The 16,080-nt window shown below is 38.6% G+C and overlaps 2 protein-coding genes across 2 annotated transcripts; one reads left to right on the top strand and one right to left on the bottom strand.

The window, feature by feature from the left end:
• Positions 1-5,015: 5,015 nt before the first annotated feature.
• On the bottom strand, positions 5,016-14,987 carry LOC149829330 (protein MET1, chloroplastic-like). Its single transcript, XM_090018044.1, has 7 exons — positions 14,441-14,987; positions 13,881-13,987; positions 13,389-13,480; positions 12,923-12,999; positions 6,766-6,886; positions 5,820-5,879; positions 5,016-5,534 (listed from the first exon to the last, which is right to left on the bottom strand). Exons 1-7 carry the CDS (start codon positions 14,821-14,823, stop codon positions 5,391-5,393), a joined length of 984 nt encoding a protein of 327 aa, XP_089874170.1. The 5' UTR covers positions 14,824-14,987; the 3' UTR covers positions 5,016-5,390.
• On the top strand, positions 10,864-12,108 carry LOC149829331 (uncharacterized). The gene is made up of 4 exons (XM_090018045.1): positions 10,864-11,044; positions 11,151-11,269; positions 11,355-11,679; positions 11,772-12,108. The coding sequence occupies exons 1-4, from the start codon at positions 10,897-10,899 to the stop codon at positions 11,939-11,941; spliced, it is 762 nt and encodes a 253-aa protein (XP_089874171.1). The 5' UTR covers positions 10,864-10,896; the 3' UTR covers positions 11,942-12,108.
• Positions 14,988-16,080: the final 1,093 nt, after the last annotated feature.

The following is a 16,080-nucleotide window of genomic DNA, read 5'->3' on the forward strand; positions in this document are numbered from 1 at the left end:
AACTATGCTAACCAATCTTTGCTTAAAAAAACACTGGTTTATTCTTCCAACAAATCAAAGTAAGAGCCCATGCCACAGTTCTATCAATTATTGCTAAAATTAAGAACATCAATCCATTAAGCCAAACAAGATGGAGAGCAGATCAGGTGATCCGTCAAATCACTTAAAGAAAGTGATTTGGCATCTTTACCGCCCATTGATTCATCCCAGAGGACCCCACGATCTTTATACAATTTGTGGGCGGAGAGGATGCCAAATCACTTTCTTTAAAGTGATTTGGCAGATCACCTGATCTGCGATGGAGATGCCTAAATAAGAACCGATAAATATTTGCTATTGTCTGTAGTGCATACAATCTTGTTAGAAAATCATAGATGTCAGTTGCATCCACTCAATATGACCTCACAGATGAATTCAGCATGTTTTTTTGTTTTGGCGATGAAACACACCTTTAATTATAGTTTTCAACCTAAAAAATAAGATATTTTGATTCTTGAAATTTTGACACATTTTGATTCTTGAATTATATTTTTTTGATGTAAAAATATGATATTTCAATTCCTGAAATTTTAGTACATTGGAGGGCAGTGGCGGAGCCAGAAGTTTTTCGTTGGGTGGGCAGACTTCGGGTGGTGATGATCAACCTCTATCGGTGGCGCAATGGCTCGAAGCCTCCATGGTGGTGAAGATCATAGATCGAGATCGAAAGCCTGTTTCGGTAGTTGAGCCACCTCCTTCACGATGGTGATCCAGCAGCAAGCCGCTGAGGTGCCTCCTCAACTCCCTCTCGGAGGGGATGGTCCTCGCCACAGCATGAGGCGGAGCAACTCCCTCGGTTGGCTCCATCCCATGTCCACCGTCTCCTGCGTCTGGGTGCCATAGGGTACTTTGTATCGCAGGGAGGCTTGATCTCCACTCCTGCACCACCCTGCTCTGATCTTCTTCGACAAGCATTCGAAAGGAAAGAATGCAACCACCAAATCGTGCGGAATGAATAAGAAGACCCGAGTCGTATCATATTTCGACTCAGTTTCTAATTCTGGGGTGGGCGACCGCCCACCCATGCCCACCCCTAGCTCCACCACTGTTGGGGGGGCGTTGATTTTTGAAGCCCTTGAAAAAACTGCTTAGATATTGCAAATGCATTATCTAAAACCTATTTTTTATTAAACAAATTGTGTAAATCACATCTATAAGGTTAGATCCACAAAAAACTTCCAAACATATCGAAAAAAATGACATTTTCTACTAAGTTTTATGTACAAAAGACTATCAAATATTTTTTCAATAAGGATATCAAAAAATGACGGTACCATATGACAAAAATAACGTATTTTTCTCAAATGCCTTGAAATTTTTAAAAACTATCTGCTGTCCAAAAACTGCAAATAGCCAATTGTAAAAATATGCGAATCTCACAAAAGTTCACATGATATATGATTATGCTCCTCGGGTATCACAAAGGAGGTTTGCACATTTTTTTGACCTCAAAATTTCGTAAAAACTCATACTGAGTTCACACACACACACACACATATATATATATATATATTCATAAATATACAAAGTTTATCATAAATATGTGAATTTTCTCACAAATATGTGAAGGTCCTTCCAAACATACAAATTTTCTCTCAAGAGATCCGCAAATACATAGCGATTTGCATAAATTTTTGGCATGCAAATATTCCCAAACCACATTAATTATAATGCCTCGATGTTTAAAATAGCGCTTCGATATTAAAAATGTAATGGTTTTTATTTTAGGATTTGTTTTTGCCTTTAAAAAACGATAGTGAAAAAGATTTTAGAGGTAAAGATGCCGAGGTGATGAATAATGTTGATGGTCCTCAGCAAAAAAAAAAATCTTGGTTGCAGAGAGTGCATAAAGGAGATGGCTTCACCTCCATCATTTGCTCAAAAGAAGATAGGGTACACAAACAAAAGAAGCAATCCGATTGACATTAAGAAGTCAATGATCAAACTTAAAATGCGATGTATAGCTATATTTAAATGAAAATGAGTCCTTGGAAGAACATGTGCATTTTTTAAATGAATGAAATAAATATATGCATGAACAAGTTCAATTTTGAATGATTAAAATGAATATATGTATGAGCATGTTCATTTTTTAATGAATAAAATTAATAAATACATGTATGCGATTTTCTTATAAAATATATTTGTAATTCTTCACATAATTAGATATATGGTTTTCTTATAAAATATATGAATTTATTGCATTGTTTATGAAGTTACGATTAAAGGAGACAACATGTTTCGTGAGGACGACAAAAAATAAGGTGTGAATGTACATTTAGGTGAGGATTATAAAAACAAGAAAGAAAAGAAGTTTGCACGATCTTCAAGGAATTTGATATAAAATAGATGATTTTATTAAGATATTTGCAAAGTTACCATCATAAAGAGGTTTGCAAAACATATTTTATACACTTTTCATGACTTTAGTATAAAATATAAAATTTTATTAAGGTATTTACAATTTTACAATTAACAAAGAAGACCACATAAATAACATAATTTTTTATGTGCTTCATGAGGACCACACAAAAATACGTGCAAATATACATTTAACTAAGGTTTTGCCTTAGCTGACAGGCGAAATGATATATCGCCCAAACTTCATGGTGTTCACTTGTATGAAGGGTAAAAAGGTCTTAAAAGTTGCTTATTTGCTGTTTTGGACAATGGGTAGATTTAAAAAAATTTAGGACATTTGGAAAATCTCTTCATATTTTTCATACAATACTATCATTTTTTTTAAAGAAAATCCACGTCCAAATAAATAAGCTGACAAATAAGTCAAGACTTTGGATATAATACATGTGGATCCAAGTCTCATTCCAATGCAGTGTACACTGTACCTTAATCAGGCCCACCTTGAGGGGGATGGATCTTGGTGGTTACATTTGATCCTAGGCCCACGTGATTTGGCTATGGGGAATAGGTGATATCTGACGCTTAAAGGATGGACCACGTGATAAGGCTGGTTTACTCGGCTACAGTCATGTCCAACAAATTGCAAGTAGGGGGTGCAAATGGATCTGATATCGACTAGATTTTGATGGATATAAATCCAAATCCAAATCCAAATTCTATTAAATAGATCTGGTAGATATAAATCCTAATAAGATCTGATGAAGTAGAGTTGAACTGGGACCTCAGTTCTAAAAGTTTTAGTTGGATGAATCTGAATCCAATCTGATTACACATTCAGATCTTATTTTGAGATCCATATTGCAGATTCAGATCAGAGGTTCAAATGAACCCAATCCGCTTGCACCTCTAGTTCTGTGAACTTTACAAAAAATGGATTGGATCAACGTCGGACCAAACCAAAGTAAAGCCCTAGGACCTTAAACCAGAAGCAAGATTCATCCACTCTTTACTTGCAAGGGTTGCAGGTTGGCTGGTTATTAGAAGTAAGGATCCTGAGCCAGGTCCAAAATAAAGGCTAGGCCATAGGTTGAACCAGGCGTAGATCCAAATCGGAGTCTCTGTGAATGTGCTGGATCCACTCTGGACCTTGGTATGCCCCTCTCAGGTTCGGGCCTTAAGCACACCTTGTCGGGTATGGATTCAGGTCTTGTCAGGTGTAACATTACTGGATCCCTTTCCAAGCAGGTTGGTTCTGACTGGTACTAACCAAACCCCACTCTATTTGGTAAAATTGTCATTTATGCAATAGAAAAAGGGTAAAGGGTAGGTGGATTTGGATCTAAACTACAAGCCAAAATCAGGTAAATTTGTCGGTCCCTAATGACCCGACCCAATGAATTTATCTGGCGTGCTTGGGTAAGGTTATAATCTGTTTCCCATTGGGTTGGAATCGGATTAGGTTGGGTAAAACCCGACTGGTTGACAACATGTCCAAGGTGCAAAATGATAAAGTAAATCACGGGTTTTCTAAAGAAATACACCTGAGATTGGATCCGAACTACAACCTATTCCCAATAACACCTATCGGACCAGCACAGGTGAGTCTGGGTATGTCTGGCTGGGTCAAGATCTCAATATGGGCCTAGTCGAGTCATCCTATTAAGCTGTGGGCCTGGTCAGGCATTTTGCGAGCCCAATTTGGAGCTACTGGATCGGGCTTGCAGCAAACCCATTTTGGCAAAACCTTACAGGCTAATGAAGTTAATTTTAAGATGCATACTGGACTGACCCGGTCCAATGGATCTAATGGACTTGTTTTGGAGTTGGTTCAAACCCAATATTTTGGCCCAATTTTGCCATGATGCCAGACCTAACCTTCATGTCTGTTTATTGAATGGGATGCTGTTCGTGAAACATCTACCTCAATCTATAAATCTTCCATATCCATCTAGAAGAATCCATATTTGACCCATTTATATTTTGTGATATGATACACTATTAGATAGCAAGAGTTGGGCATGGATTCGGTTCGGATTTGAATTGCTCTTATGAGAACCATATCCATTTGCTTACAAAACTGATTATAAAATCACAAATCAAAGCATCCCTACTCTTGATATGGATGTTTAGGGGGATAAGTTTTTCAAATGCCCCCTATGTTTTCCCAATTTTCAGAAACCTTACAATCTTTTGCCACCTTTAAACAAACGCCCTCATTTTTCTACCACCCTTGGTTTAATCATGTATTAATGTTTGATTATAAAGTTAAAAGTACCATATAAAAAGTCATACTCAATGTTGTCCCTAGGGATGCAAATGGATGGGATCGAGATCAGCTAAATACATAGCAAAGTAGGATTAGAATTGGGTCGGAAAAGCCAAAAATCATAAAAGTGGCATACTGGATCTGGTCCGTTTGCCTTCTACCTGTCCCATATTTTAGGTAGGGCTGGGCAATGGGCCCAGCCCAACCAGTCAATTTGATGGGCCAACGGGCCGTTGACCGGGCTGAACATTGCAGGATAACATGAGTTAAAAGGTTGGAACTAGTAAATCAATAAGTTGCTCAATAATACATTTATATTTACCATCATCCACTTGGTAGACAAACAAACTTTTCAACAGAAAGTAGGATGTTTTAGCCATTAATAATGCTAGAAATAATTGTTACAGAAGAATCATTATATATAATAAAGTAGAAACAGGGAGCAAAGAAGCTGAAGCTTCAATTTAAGATCACTTGGACAACCACAAACAGGAATCAGCAGGCACTGTGATAAAAAGAAAAAATGGTGTATGAATCTCTTTGGGCTTTCTAGTCTACGCACGCTCTCTTCTTAAATCAATCTACAGACAAATGATGCTTTGAATGACTCGCCTGAAATCGGTTTGCTCGTCTAACCACCGATAGTTCACAAGCTTCACATTGCGAGAGTTTCACAAACTTGTGATGGAAACTCTGCTGGAATATCAGGGTGTGTGAAGAGTTTTCATTTCTTGCCAAATATGCCAAAGAGTGACTTAATGGCCTTGATTGCATTCTCATTGATGAAGGATTCATCAAACTTTTCCATTAGCTGTTCAAACTCTTCTGAACCTCTTAAATTTGCGAGATCAGGGTCTGAACGGATGGTCTGTAAAAACACAAAAATTGACAAGGTTAGGGATGAAGGTGAAGTGATGGTCATGTTATCTTGGAGGTTTACTTCATACATCAACAATAATTAACATTAGCTTAAGATTAATATTCAAATTCTAACCAACAGTTGGCCTTTCATGCAACAATTTTGGCTCGATATTTAGCCTAAAACTAAATATATTGTCATGCTTAAATTTAATTGGTACCAAATAAGGGAATACATATAATTTACTGCATACCATTAACAACCAAGATTGATTGCAAGTGATTAATTTTGTACCTTGAAATCTTCATAGCCTGCCCGCATGGCATCCTCAAGTGCAGATAGACCAGCTTGTACCTGTAGAAGATTACAAACAAAGTACCATTTGTTATGCATGGTGGACTTCTCATGATAAATAGAATCTACTTGGAACATATTTTCATACTTCATACAGAATCATGCTAGAATATTTCTATTACACACATTTCATTTATGTAACCAGAGTAGCACCTTGATACAACTCTCAGGTTGTGCCCTCTTGTGTGCTTGTGCTTGTATCATTGGAATTTTAACCTTCTCACGCACCTTTGGATTCAGAAGGGAATTGAAGAGCCAGATAGGAACCAAACATGACTATCAGATTCTATCCTATAGATTCAAGACCATAATGACCTAATGGTGACAACAGCATTTGAAACAGAAAACCAGACCAACCAAAACGTATAGATGACACGGTTAGTCAGAATCAGATGCATGAGATGATTCCTATAGGCTATAGCTTGACCCGGAACAAGTACCCCTGATTGGAATAAGGCGGTGCAAACATATGTTCTAATTCCTTATGATTATTTGCTTTCAGCTGTCACATGGATACTCCATTTTTACTTCTGTACGATAATGATTTGTGTATTGGTTGCATTGAAAAACTTCATAAAAAGCCTAATCTACAGCCACAGCCATGTAATATAGGTTTTCAGATGTACAAATATTCAACTATTGAATATTTCAGTATTTCATTCTGTTGTGCTCTAGTAAGTGATCTTTATGCAGCACACAGGATACTGTTACCATAACAACCCTGATTTTGAAAAAAGAAAAAGATTAAGCTGATACAGGCAAGCTGTTCAGGGTTATGAAGTGGCTAGAAAATGGGGGGACAAAAAGAAAAAAGAAACTGCACATTCCTATCAAAAGAATATTCCTCATACAATGGAAGCAATTTCACGTTTCTTTTTTAACATACCTGATTAAGTTTAGAATAACAGCAGGCAACATTGTAACTTGCTATAGAAGCTTCATTGGCTTCAGGTTTGGACCCCAAAACAGCCTCAAACTTTTCCAATGCTGCTTCATATTTCCCATCCCTGTTTTAAATAAATCATGTTCATTAATAGAACTTCTAAGATTCATAAATTTCAATCTCATACATTAACGTTAGCACAAAAATGAACTCCATCAAGGCTGTTATTTTGAAAATTCAGAAAATTATGTTGCTTTCTTGCTCCAATACTGAACCAAACAACAGGAACTTGATAATAAATATTCCATGCATAAATGCAGCGGTGAAGCTTTTCATTGCATGATATCAGTGTGGAGCCCAAGGCCCTCAAGCAGCTTGCAGCACTAACAGTGCAGCCAAAGCTGAGTCCACATTGGGCCCGGCCAAGCTTCTGATGACTCTGACCAGCCTGGTCCACTTTAGTATCAGTTGTGCCCACCACTGAAACCAAACCAAATTAGTTACAACTACCAACCCATTAGTTATAAATCAGAGACGTAACAAAAACTAAAATGCTTCCACTTGTTTTGAAAATCATTCCCGTAGTGAAGACGCAGTGAAAACACAAATTTGCATTAATCAGTCATTTATCTAAACCAGTGTTGTTAAAAGCACGCCTCAAGGCGCAAAAAGCGCGCCTCGCCTCGAGGCGAGACCCTTTTCGCCTTGAGGCGCACGTAAAAAGCGCAACAGCCTCAAGGCGTACGCCTCATGCGCCTTGAGGCGTACGCCTTGAGGCGAGGCGCGCCTCAAAGTGAGGCGCGCATTAAACATCGGATGGCCCGGACCCGAGTTCGACCCGGATCCGGGCCCGTATTCTCGAAAGATCGAGAACCTGTGTCTTTAAAAAAGACACAGGTGCTTCGAGGCGAGGGAAAGCCCTCGCCCCTTCTCTCTCCACTCCGTCCCCTTTCGTCCACCGCCACTGCTCGCCGCCGGCCACCACTCGCCGATCACCGCCTCTGCTGAGAAGGGATCACTCGCAGTGAGACCACTCGCCGTGCGACCACTCGCCGCCGCCACTGCTGTCGCCGGCCACCACTTGCCGCCTCTGCTGAGAAGGGATCACTCGCCGTGCGACCACTCGCCGCCGGCACTGCTGTCGCCGACCACCACCCGTCGCCGATCATCGTTTTCCTTCAGGTATGGCTTTTTCGTTTTTTTTTTATTAACCAGGGGCGTATCTAGGGGGGGGGGCAGGACTGGGCTGTAGCCCAGTCCTGCCTCCCGAAACAGTTAAATTTTTTTTTTTTTAAAAGCCCAGTCTTACCCCAACCCTGATTCCATATGAAATAGATTTTTATCCATTTTTGTAGCTCAGCCCAGTCCTAGCCCAACCCTGACTGCAGCAAATAGTTTGATTTGTCCATATGAAATAGATTTTTATTAATAATTGTAGCCATTTTTTGTCCATATGACGGTGGTCCCTTGTTTTCCTTTTTTGTCCATATAACTGTAGCGATGATGATTTCTTGGTGTGCAATCAAATATGCGATGTCCTGAATTGTTTAAGCATGCATTGATTTGGTTTTTCGTCAATAATGCTTGCTTACTTGAGGCATATGAGAGAGAGAGAGAGAGCCTGGACATCTTGTGCAGAATACAGTCCAGAAATTAATTCCTTGCTGCTAAATTTGCATATTTTATTATTCTTTTGGAAAGCATCATTTGCTTTTCATGGTGGCGAATATCAATCTGCTTTGAAAAGAAAGGAACCGAAAAGGCTCTTATGGAACTTGTATCCCTTGTCATGTTGGTGGTCACTTCAGCGCAACTTCTCTTGAAGATAAAAGTTGGACATAAAGGAGCAGTTGTATGGTTATTTCAATCAGTTTCTGATGTATAGGAGCCCACCCGACCTACATTTTGGAAATAAATTTGTTGAATGAAACAATAAAAAGCAACTTTTTCTTCAAACTGACTATTTAAGGATCTCTCAAGATGCTATTAGGTCTATCTAGATGTTGATCCATAGGATATTTTAACACTATAACCCATTTTAATTGAATTAATTTGTGATTTTTATTGGCTCACATCTTTGAGTATGAAAACAGTCTCAGTCTTGAGTGCTTTTACAATAGGATAATGAAGCAAACTAAAACAGATTGTGGGGTTGTAGGTTTCTTTTCACTACTGTGTAAACTGAGATAGAACACACAATTGAAATATTCAAACATAATGGTGACCTCTGGTTAGCATATTCAATATATGTTTTTTTTTCGGCATTTTCACAATTTCTTGGGGTTGATCTCCGGAGTTGGTTGGTGTTTTCTTTTTGTTTTTTAGAAGAAATCTGGGATCCAAACCACCTCCACTCTATCTCTACTATGTGTGTGTGTGGCTATAAGTGTGCATTATTGAATGAACTTTGAGACCCAATTAAAAAACTGACCTAATTATATTTATTATTTTTTTCTCGTCAATTATGTTTTTTTTCTAGGATTCGTATATAGCTTATACACCAAGATTGTCTATTTTGCATTTGTTTTCATGTAATGTGGTCAGCAGAATGCATGATGTTAATATATATTTTGTGGTATGTATTTTTGCAGTTGAAAAATGGCAAAAGATGTAGGATGGGATCATGGAGTTAAAGTTCCAAATCCTACTAAAGATCCCAAACTTGTAGGACATGTAATTTGCAATTACTGTCATAAACAGACTACAGGAGGCATCTATAGGCTAAAACATCACTTAGCTGGCACAAAGCATGGTGTAAGCATGTGCGAAGCGGTTCCACCTGACGTGAAAAGATTTTTTCAGAATCATCTAAAGGATCAGAGGCTAAAGAAAGAAGAGTTAGAGCAAACCAAGTTGGATATCGGGAGAAGTGTTTATTTTGGATCATCAACCGGCGATAATGTGAATAAAGAAGCTAGTAGATCAGGTAGTGATGCAAAAACAAGTGCAGCTGGTCCTATGGACCTTTTTGTGAACAAAGAAGCACGACAAACCACAATAAACACTGCTTTCAAAAGGGATCAAAGAAAAAATGCATGTCGTGCCATTGGTAGATTTTTTTATGCAAATGCCTTATCATTTAATCTTTGCAACAGTCCATATTTTGGTGCAATGGTAGAAGCTATTGCAAATTATGGGCGAGGGTTCAAACCACCTTCTTATCATGAGATCAGAACGTGGATTTTGAAGGACGAGGTAGATTGTACTCATGAAATTTTGAAAGAGTTCAAAAAAGAGTGGCCAAAGGTTGGTTGCAGTATTATGGCAGATGGTTGGACAGATGGGAAAGGAAGAAACTTAATTAATTTTCTTGTGAACAGCTCATCTGGGACAATATTTTTGAAGTCCGTTGACATCAGCGACATGGAAAAAACTGGTGCAAATTTGTGTCAGTTGTTTGAAGAAGTTGTTAAAGAAGTTGGTGAAAGTAATGTGGTGCAATTCATTACAGATAATGCACCAAATTATGTGGCAGCTGAAAATATGTTAACAGTAGGAAAAACATGTTTTTGGACACCATGTGCAGCCCACTGCTTGGATCTTATGTTAGAAGATATTGAAAAGATATCAATTTTTAAAGATACAGTGGAAAAGACAAAAAAAATTACAAGATACATTTATAGTCATGCATGGGTATTAAATTTAATGAGAAAATTCACAAAGAAGAAAGAACTTCTGCGTCCAGCCGTCACTCGTTTTGCCACAACATATCTTACACTTCATAGTATTGGATGTTATAAGAAAGAGTTAAAGTCGATGTTCTTATCTTCAAATTTTAGAACATCTAATTACTATAAGAAATCTGATGCTAAGAACATTTCTTGTATTGTTCTTAATGATCATAAGTTTTGGGCTGCCATATCATATGCAATTAAAGCTACACTACCTCTCGTCAAAGTGTTGCGACTCGTTGATGCAGACAAACCTGCTATGGGATTTTTGTATGAGGCAATGGATAGAGCGAAGGAGGAAATTGCTTCAAACCTTGACAATGTCCAAAGAAAATATAAACCTATTTGGGATATCATTGATAGACGATGGGACTTGCAACTTCATAAGCCTTTGCATGCAGCTGCCTATTATTTAAATCCACATTTTCATTATACTGACAACTTCAACCCTGATGGAAAAGTTATGGGTGGCTTTTATGATTGTGTTGAAAAATTAGTTTCTGATGCAAATATTCGGTTTAAAATTACAACACAAATCGATGCATTTAAAAAGGCAAATGGCTTGTTTGGCAGAGAGGCAGCTGTTACAACAAGAAAATTAAAAAGTCCTGGTAAGTTTGCAATTATGTTGTTATTTGTCAATATTTTTTTATGTTTTTGTTAATTATGACATTCTTAATGTTTTTATCAATTTTTTATTATTTTATTTGAATGCAGCTGATTGGTGGAGTTCATTTGGGCACGAAAATCCTGAGTTGATGAATTTTGCAATTCGAATTTTAAGTTTGACATGCAGTGCATCGAGCTGTGAGAGGAATTGGAGTACTTTCTCATTGGTTTGTGACTTTGTATTTTATTTTTGAAATACATTTTTATATTTTAATTATCTTATATTTGATTATCAATGATTTGAAATTATAGGTGCATACAAAACGAAGGAATAGACTTGAACAAGAGAAGATGAATGCATTGGTTTTTGTAATGTACAATATGAAATTAAGAGAGAGAAATATGAAGAGGAGGGCTACCAAAGACCCTATATGTCTAGATCATATAGACTCAGACGATGAGTGGACTGTGGAGAAGGAAGATCCAGTGTTGCCAAGTGATCCCAATTGGTTGGAGGATTCATGGTTGGATCCGAACTTCGACATAAATGCCATTGAGCATGTTCCTATTGAAAAAGTCACTTCACCTCATGTTTCACAAAGTGGTTCTAGGCAAGACATGTCTTCAAGAGATCGAGGTAAAGTTATATTCCTTTTACCTAGCTATGAATATAAGTGTATTTTTTTAATTACATAACCTAAATATTTAATACATGTTTTTTTATTGAAGGAAAAAGAAAAGCAAAAGAAGTAATTGAGGACGTGGATGAAGAAAGTGTAGATGATGAAGAGTCAGAGAATGAAGATGAAGAAGAACTTATTTATATGGATTCTTCAGATGATGATATTGAAGACTTAAATATTGATGATGACGAGACACAACAAGAGCCTAGGCCCTAATTCATATCATAGAGCTATTGGCCATTTATATGTTTTTTGGGACTTTCAGTTGTAATTGTGAATGTTAACACTCTCATTTTGAAGAATTCTGGACAAATACATTAACATTTGGTTGTTAATGTTAACATGCATTTTTTAATTATGACATGATGTTGTTAGTGCTAATATGCATTTTGTTGTTGATGTTAGTTTTTTATTGAATGAATGCTCATATTTATGCAATTAGATACTTATATAGATCAAGTTGTTGCATTAATGCTACTTTTACATGTTAATCTCATATTTTTTTCGTATTTATTTGAGATTTTTTATTTCGTGTTGGTTGGCGCTTCATCAATAAAGCATTTCTTATTTATTTATACTTTTAGATCATTTTTATAGTTTTTTTTAAGTTAAAATTTTTTTTTTGAGGCTTACGCTTTGCGCCTCGAGGCTTACGCCTCACCTCAGATTTTGGTGGAGCGCCTCGCTACGCCTCAACGCTTTTAACAACACTGATCTAAACCTTAAAGGATCTGCAGACAGTAGAATCAGAGAAGAGTTCTCTGCAGGCCCACTCTGAAACTTTTGAAAGGATTGCAGAGTAGATTCTATAAGTCAGACATGCCTTGAAGAAAGAGGGTCCTTACCACATATGTCTCGGTTTATTAGATGTATTACTGAACTCATGCATAACCATAGAAGAAACCAATTAAACAAGCAATGGTGCATCTAGAAGCCTATACTTCATGCATATGCTGCATAATTCAGTGATCTTTTACTAACATATAAGCTTCCTAACTATCATACTGCCTTAAAAATAAATGGAGAAACCTTTAGTTGAAACAGATGCTACTCTCCACATGTGTATGCAGGATTGTAAAGCTAAAGTTTAGATAATAGCTAAAATTTGAAACTGAAAGTAAAACTGCAAAGAGCTACATAGTACAACTATAGTTACAGACGAGCAAATATAAGGCAAGAACACAGGTCAGGATTTACTTGTAAAGTTTTAGACCCTCTCGAAGTTCCCTTCCTCTGAGCTCCTTTTGCTCCATCATCTTTAGGTAGTTTTGCATCTGCAAAATCATTCAAGATTCACAAATTGAATGAGTAAATACTGGACAACAGAAATTATACAGAATACCTTTAAAAAAATAAAAAAAATCTATATACATATACACGCACATACAAGAAAAAATAAAAATACGCCACTTGAGGCAAAATCTTATAGATATTAGCTAGAAAGGGAAGAAAAGACAAGTGGTGATTTGCCCTTTTTTTGGGATAGGCAAGCTGGGAGATAACCCCCATGCTCTTCAAACCCAAGACACAAAGAGGCCAATGTACTAAAAATAGAAAATGATATGATAGAAACTTGAAACTGCAGAATCACACCAAAATAAGTGATCAAAAGGAGATGAATAGACGATAGAAAGGAAACAGAAAGTTCGCCAATACCACCTACTTGGATTTCCCTAACCCTGTCACTAATAACACCCGAGTTTCTTTCGGCTCTGATTATCTCTTTCTCCGTAAGCTCAGCAGATTCAACCTTCCCTAGGTACGTGTAAGCACAATGAAAATGATAAGTGCAAATCACAACACTCTTGCAGTATAGAATCTATAGATAGACAGACTTTTTACATATCATGCGCATGGAATTTTGGTAGAAAAAACAACCAATAAAACAGATATCAGAGAGTGATTCTGAACCTTAAATAGGATTTTTGACATCAGGACTTAGTGGGATAGTACCAAGTTGAGAAAACAAATAAACAGAAATCAACGAAAAAAGGGGTTGCAAGCCTTAAATAGCAAAAATCAGAAATTAGTGAATAAGATTTTTGTGGGCATAGGAAAGCTTTTAAGGGCGATACCAATTCGGGGTAACATTACAACCATCAGATAATATCATGCAGAAGCACTAAAATCAGATGGACAGTATCTGTAAACTAACCATATCTCTTTTGCATTTTCATCAGCAAAGGACCAATTCTCTGACGAATTGTGTACATTGTACGCCCATATTCAGCAGCGGGCCATATCTCAGTACCAAATACAGCGCTGGAGAATACACTTGAACACTAGTTAGAAGTAGAAACACAACCACCATACGCATGAGTGCCTGTGCTTTCTTTTCTTTCCAAATATGAAACACATCCAAGAGACACTAGACATCTATTTCACATTCTCAACAAGTATATGTAAACATGAATGGTGATACTTACGCTTACACAACCATGACCCAAGTAACGTTTTTGTGTCCTAATACATAAATATTGAGAATATTTGATACTGATATATACCCGAATGCTGAATTCCACACTACCATTCACCATTTTCAAGTTCTAGAGGTGGAAAACTACCACTCTACGAAGAAATCAACACCCAAAATTGAGATATTTGAGTGCACCGCGCCCAAGTAAAAAACGATACACCAAAATTGGAGAAGTATGTGAAATTCACACAAGTTTTTGACACCACCAACTGAACGGAGAGACACAATTGGGAGCCGACCTGGTAGCAAGCACCTTGTCTCCGACGGCGAACAACCCCGACTTATCGGCGGAGCCTCCGGGCGCGATAGCGTCGATGTAGGTTCCACCATCCGAACCTTTGACGAACCTCAACCCGTAGGGCTTCTCCAATTCGATCTCGTACTCTTCGAATTCCTCCCCCGTGGAAGGTTCGGCGTCGGTGGCCGCGGCGCGAGCGGTGAGAATCGGGCATTGGGCGAGATGGGTGAGGGAGGAATGGGTTGAGAATCGAAAGGGGGAGGAGAATCTGATGGAGGGGCGTTGGGGATTGAAGGGGAGAGATGGGTGGTGCTTCTTGGGTCCGGTAAGGGTGGAGGGGGAAGAAGGGGAGCAGAGGGAGGGGGCGGTGAGAGAGAGAGACATGGTGGCGTGTGGAGCGCGAGATGAGGGGATCGAAAGGCTAGGAATCGGAAGTGGGAGAGTTCATTTGGTGGTGGGTGGGAGGGAGGGTGGTGTGGTGATGATGGGTGGTGGGGAGGAGGAGGGAGGGATCTCTCCCGGCAGATGACATCTTTGTGGATCCTTGTGGCTCTGGTTTGCCGTGGGGATCCGCTCTTGTAAGGAGCATATTCAGTCCACATACGCGATATTCGGTCCATATGCGTGATGACTATGGGAGCTATTATCAATGGGTCGATTTTGATCCGAATCAGACCCGTACCAAACCCTATAGGGTCAGGGTTTGGTGATAAATAAGAAGGCCCGATTAGAATCCAAGTCAGACTCGAAGGGTCCGATTAATATATGGAGCCAGGTATGCTTTGAAAATTTCATACCAGACTCGGGCCTGACCAGAGTTCTGATTAAGATCCACAAATTTTCAATGTAAAAATGATAAAGGTCTGATTCATGTAATACCCTAGTATGGTTTCTCTTATGGTGACTCCAATTAAACTTGAATTCAAACCCAGTACCAGCATCTCAAATTAAGTTTGGGTTTGGTTTTATTTGCATCCAAACTAAACTCAACCTGTTGACACCCCGTAGCTATATGGTAGCATAGCGTTTTGGTCCTCTGGTTTGGTGATAAAACGAGTGTCTGGAAAGGTTGGATCAGGTTCTTACCCAGCTATGTTCAAGCTGAGTAAGTTGAGCTCTATTGACCGACGGGGGGCTCCGCGTGGTTGGTAGGAGTTGTCAGTGCATGTCTCCTGGTGGTGGGAGGTTGCAGGTTCAAACCCCAATGGTATGTTGAATAATAACTGGTGGGGGTATGTATGCCTAACCTCAGCTTTGCCTTAAAAACAAAAGTTCATCTCTATTGGCATATGTTTTAACCCGTATCCTAACCTGACCGGTTTAGTACTATGGCCTGATTAGACCCGAGTTTTATGGGGCTTTAAGGCTGCAGAGCAGGGCCCCAAACATCCCTCATCTTGGGTTGGTTCTATGATACCCACCCCTGTTAACCCTGCACATACACAGATGCACGCTCGTCACGCACACACACAAAGAGATATATCAATAATACTTTAGGCGAGGTGATTCAAACCTACCGGTTCTATGAAACAATTATAGGAAAGAGTCAGCCGCCTGGGTTGCCCAAGTGGTAGTAGGGTTGGGGAGAAGATGGCCGCTCCTTCCTCTCAGGTTCGATTCCCACTGGGCGTGCAGGTGCCT

This window comes from Nuphar pumila, chromosome 9 (assembly GCF_984573655.1).
Source record: "Nuphar pumila chromosome 9, dmNupPumi1.hap1.1, whole genome shotgun sequence".
Lineage (NCBI taxonomy): Eukaryota > Viridiplantae > Streptophyta > Magnoliopsida > Nymphaeales > Nymphaeaceae > Nuphar > Nuphar pumila.

Excerpts from the sequence above, each read along its gene's own strand:
- LOC149829330 (XM_090018044.1), bottom strand. The coding sequence starts at position 14,823 with ATGTCTCTCTCTCTCACCGCCCCCTCCCTCTGCTCCCCTTCTTCCCCC. Across the intron at positions 13,988-14,440 it reads GACAAGGTGCTTGCTACCAG|CGCTGTATTTGGTACTGAGA; the intron begins GTCGGCTCCCAA and ends TGTATTCTCCAG. Across the intron at positions 13,000-13,388 it reads ACAGGGTTAGGGAAATCCAA|ATGCAAAACTACCTAAAGAT; the intron begins GTAGGTGGTATT and ends ATGATTTTGCAG.
- LOC149829331 (XM_090018045.1), top strand. The coding sequence starts at position 10,897 with ATGGGTGGCTTTTATGATTGTGTTGAAAAATTAGTTTCTGATGCAAAT. Across the intron at positions 11,270-11,354 it reads ATTGGAGTACTTTCTCATTG|GTGCATACAAAACGAAGGAA; the intron begins GTTTGTGACTTT and ends TTGAAATTATAG. Across the intron at positions 11,680-11,771 it reads CATGTCTTCAAGAGATCGAG|GAAAAAGAAAAGCAAAAGAA; the intron begins GTAAAGTTATAT and ends TTTTTATTGAAG.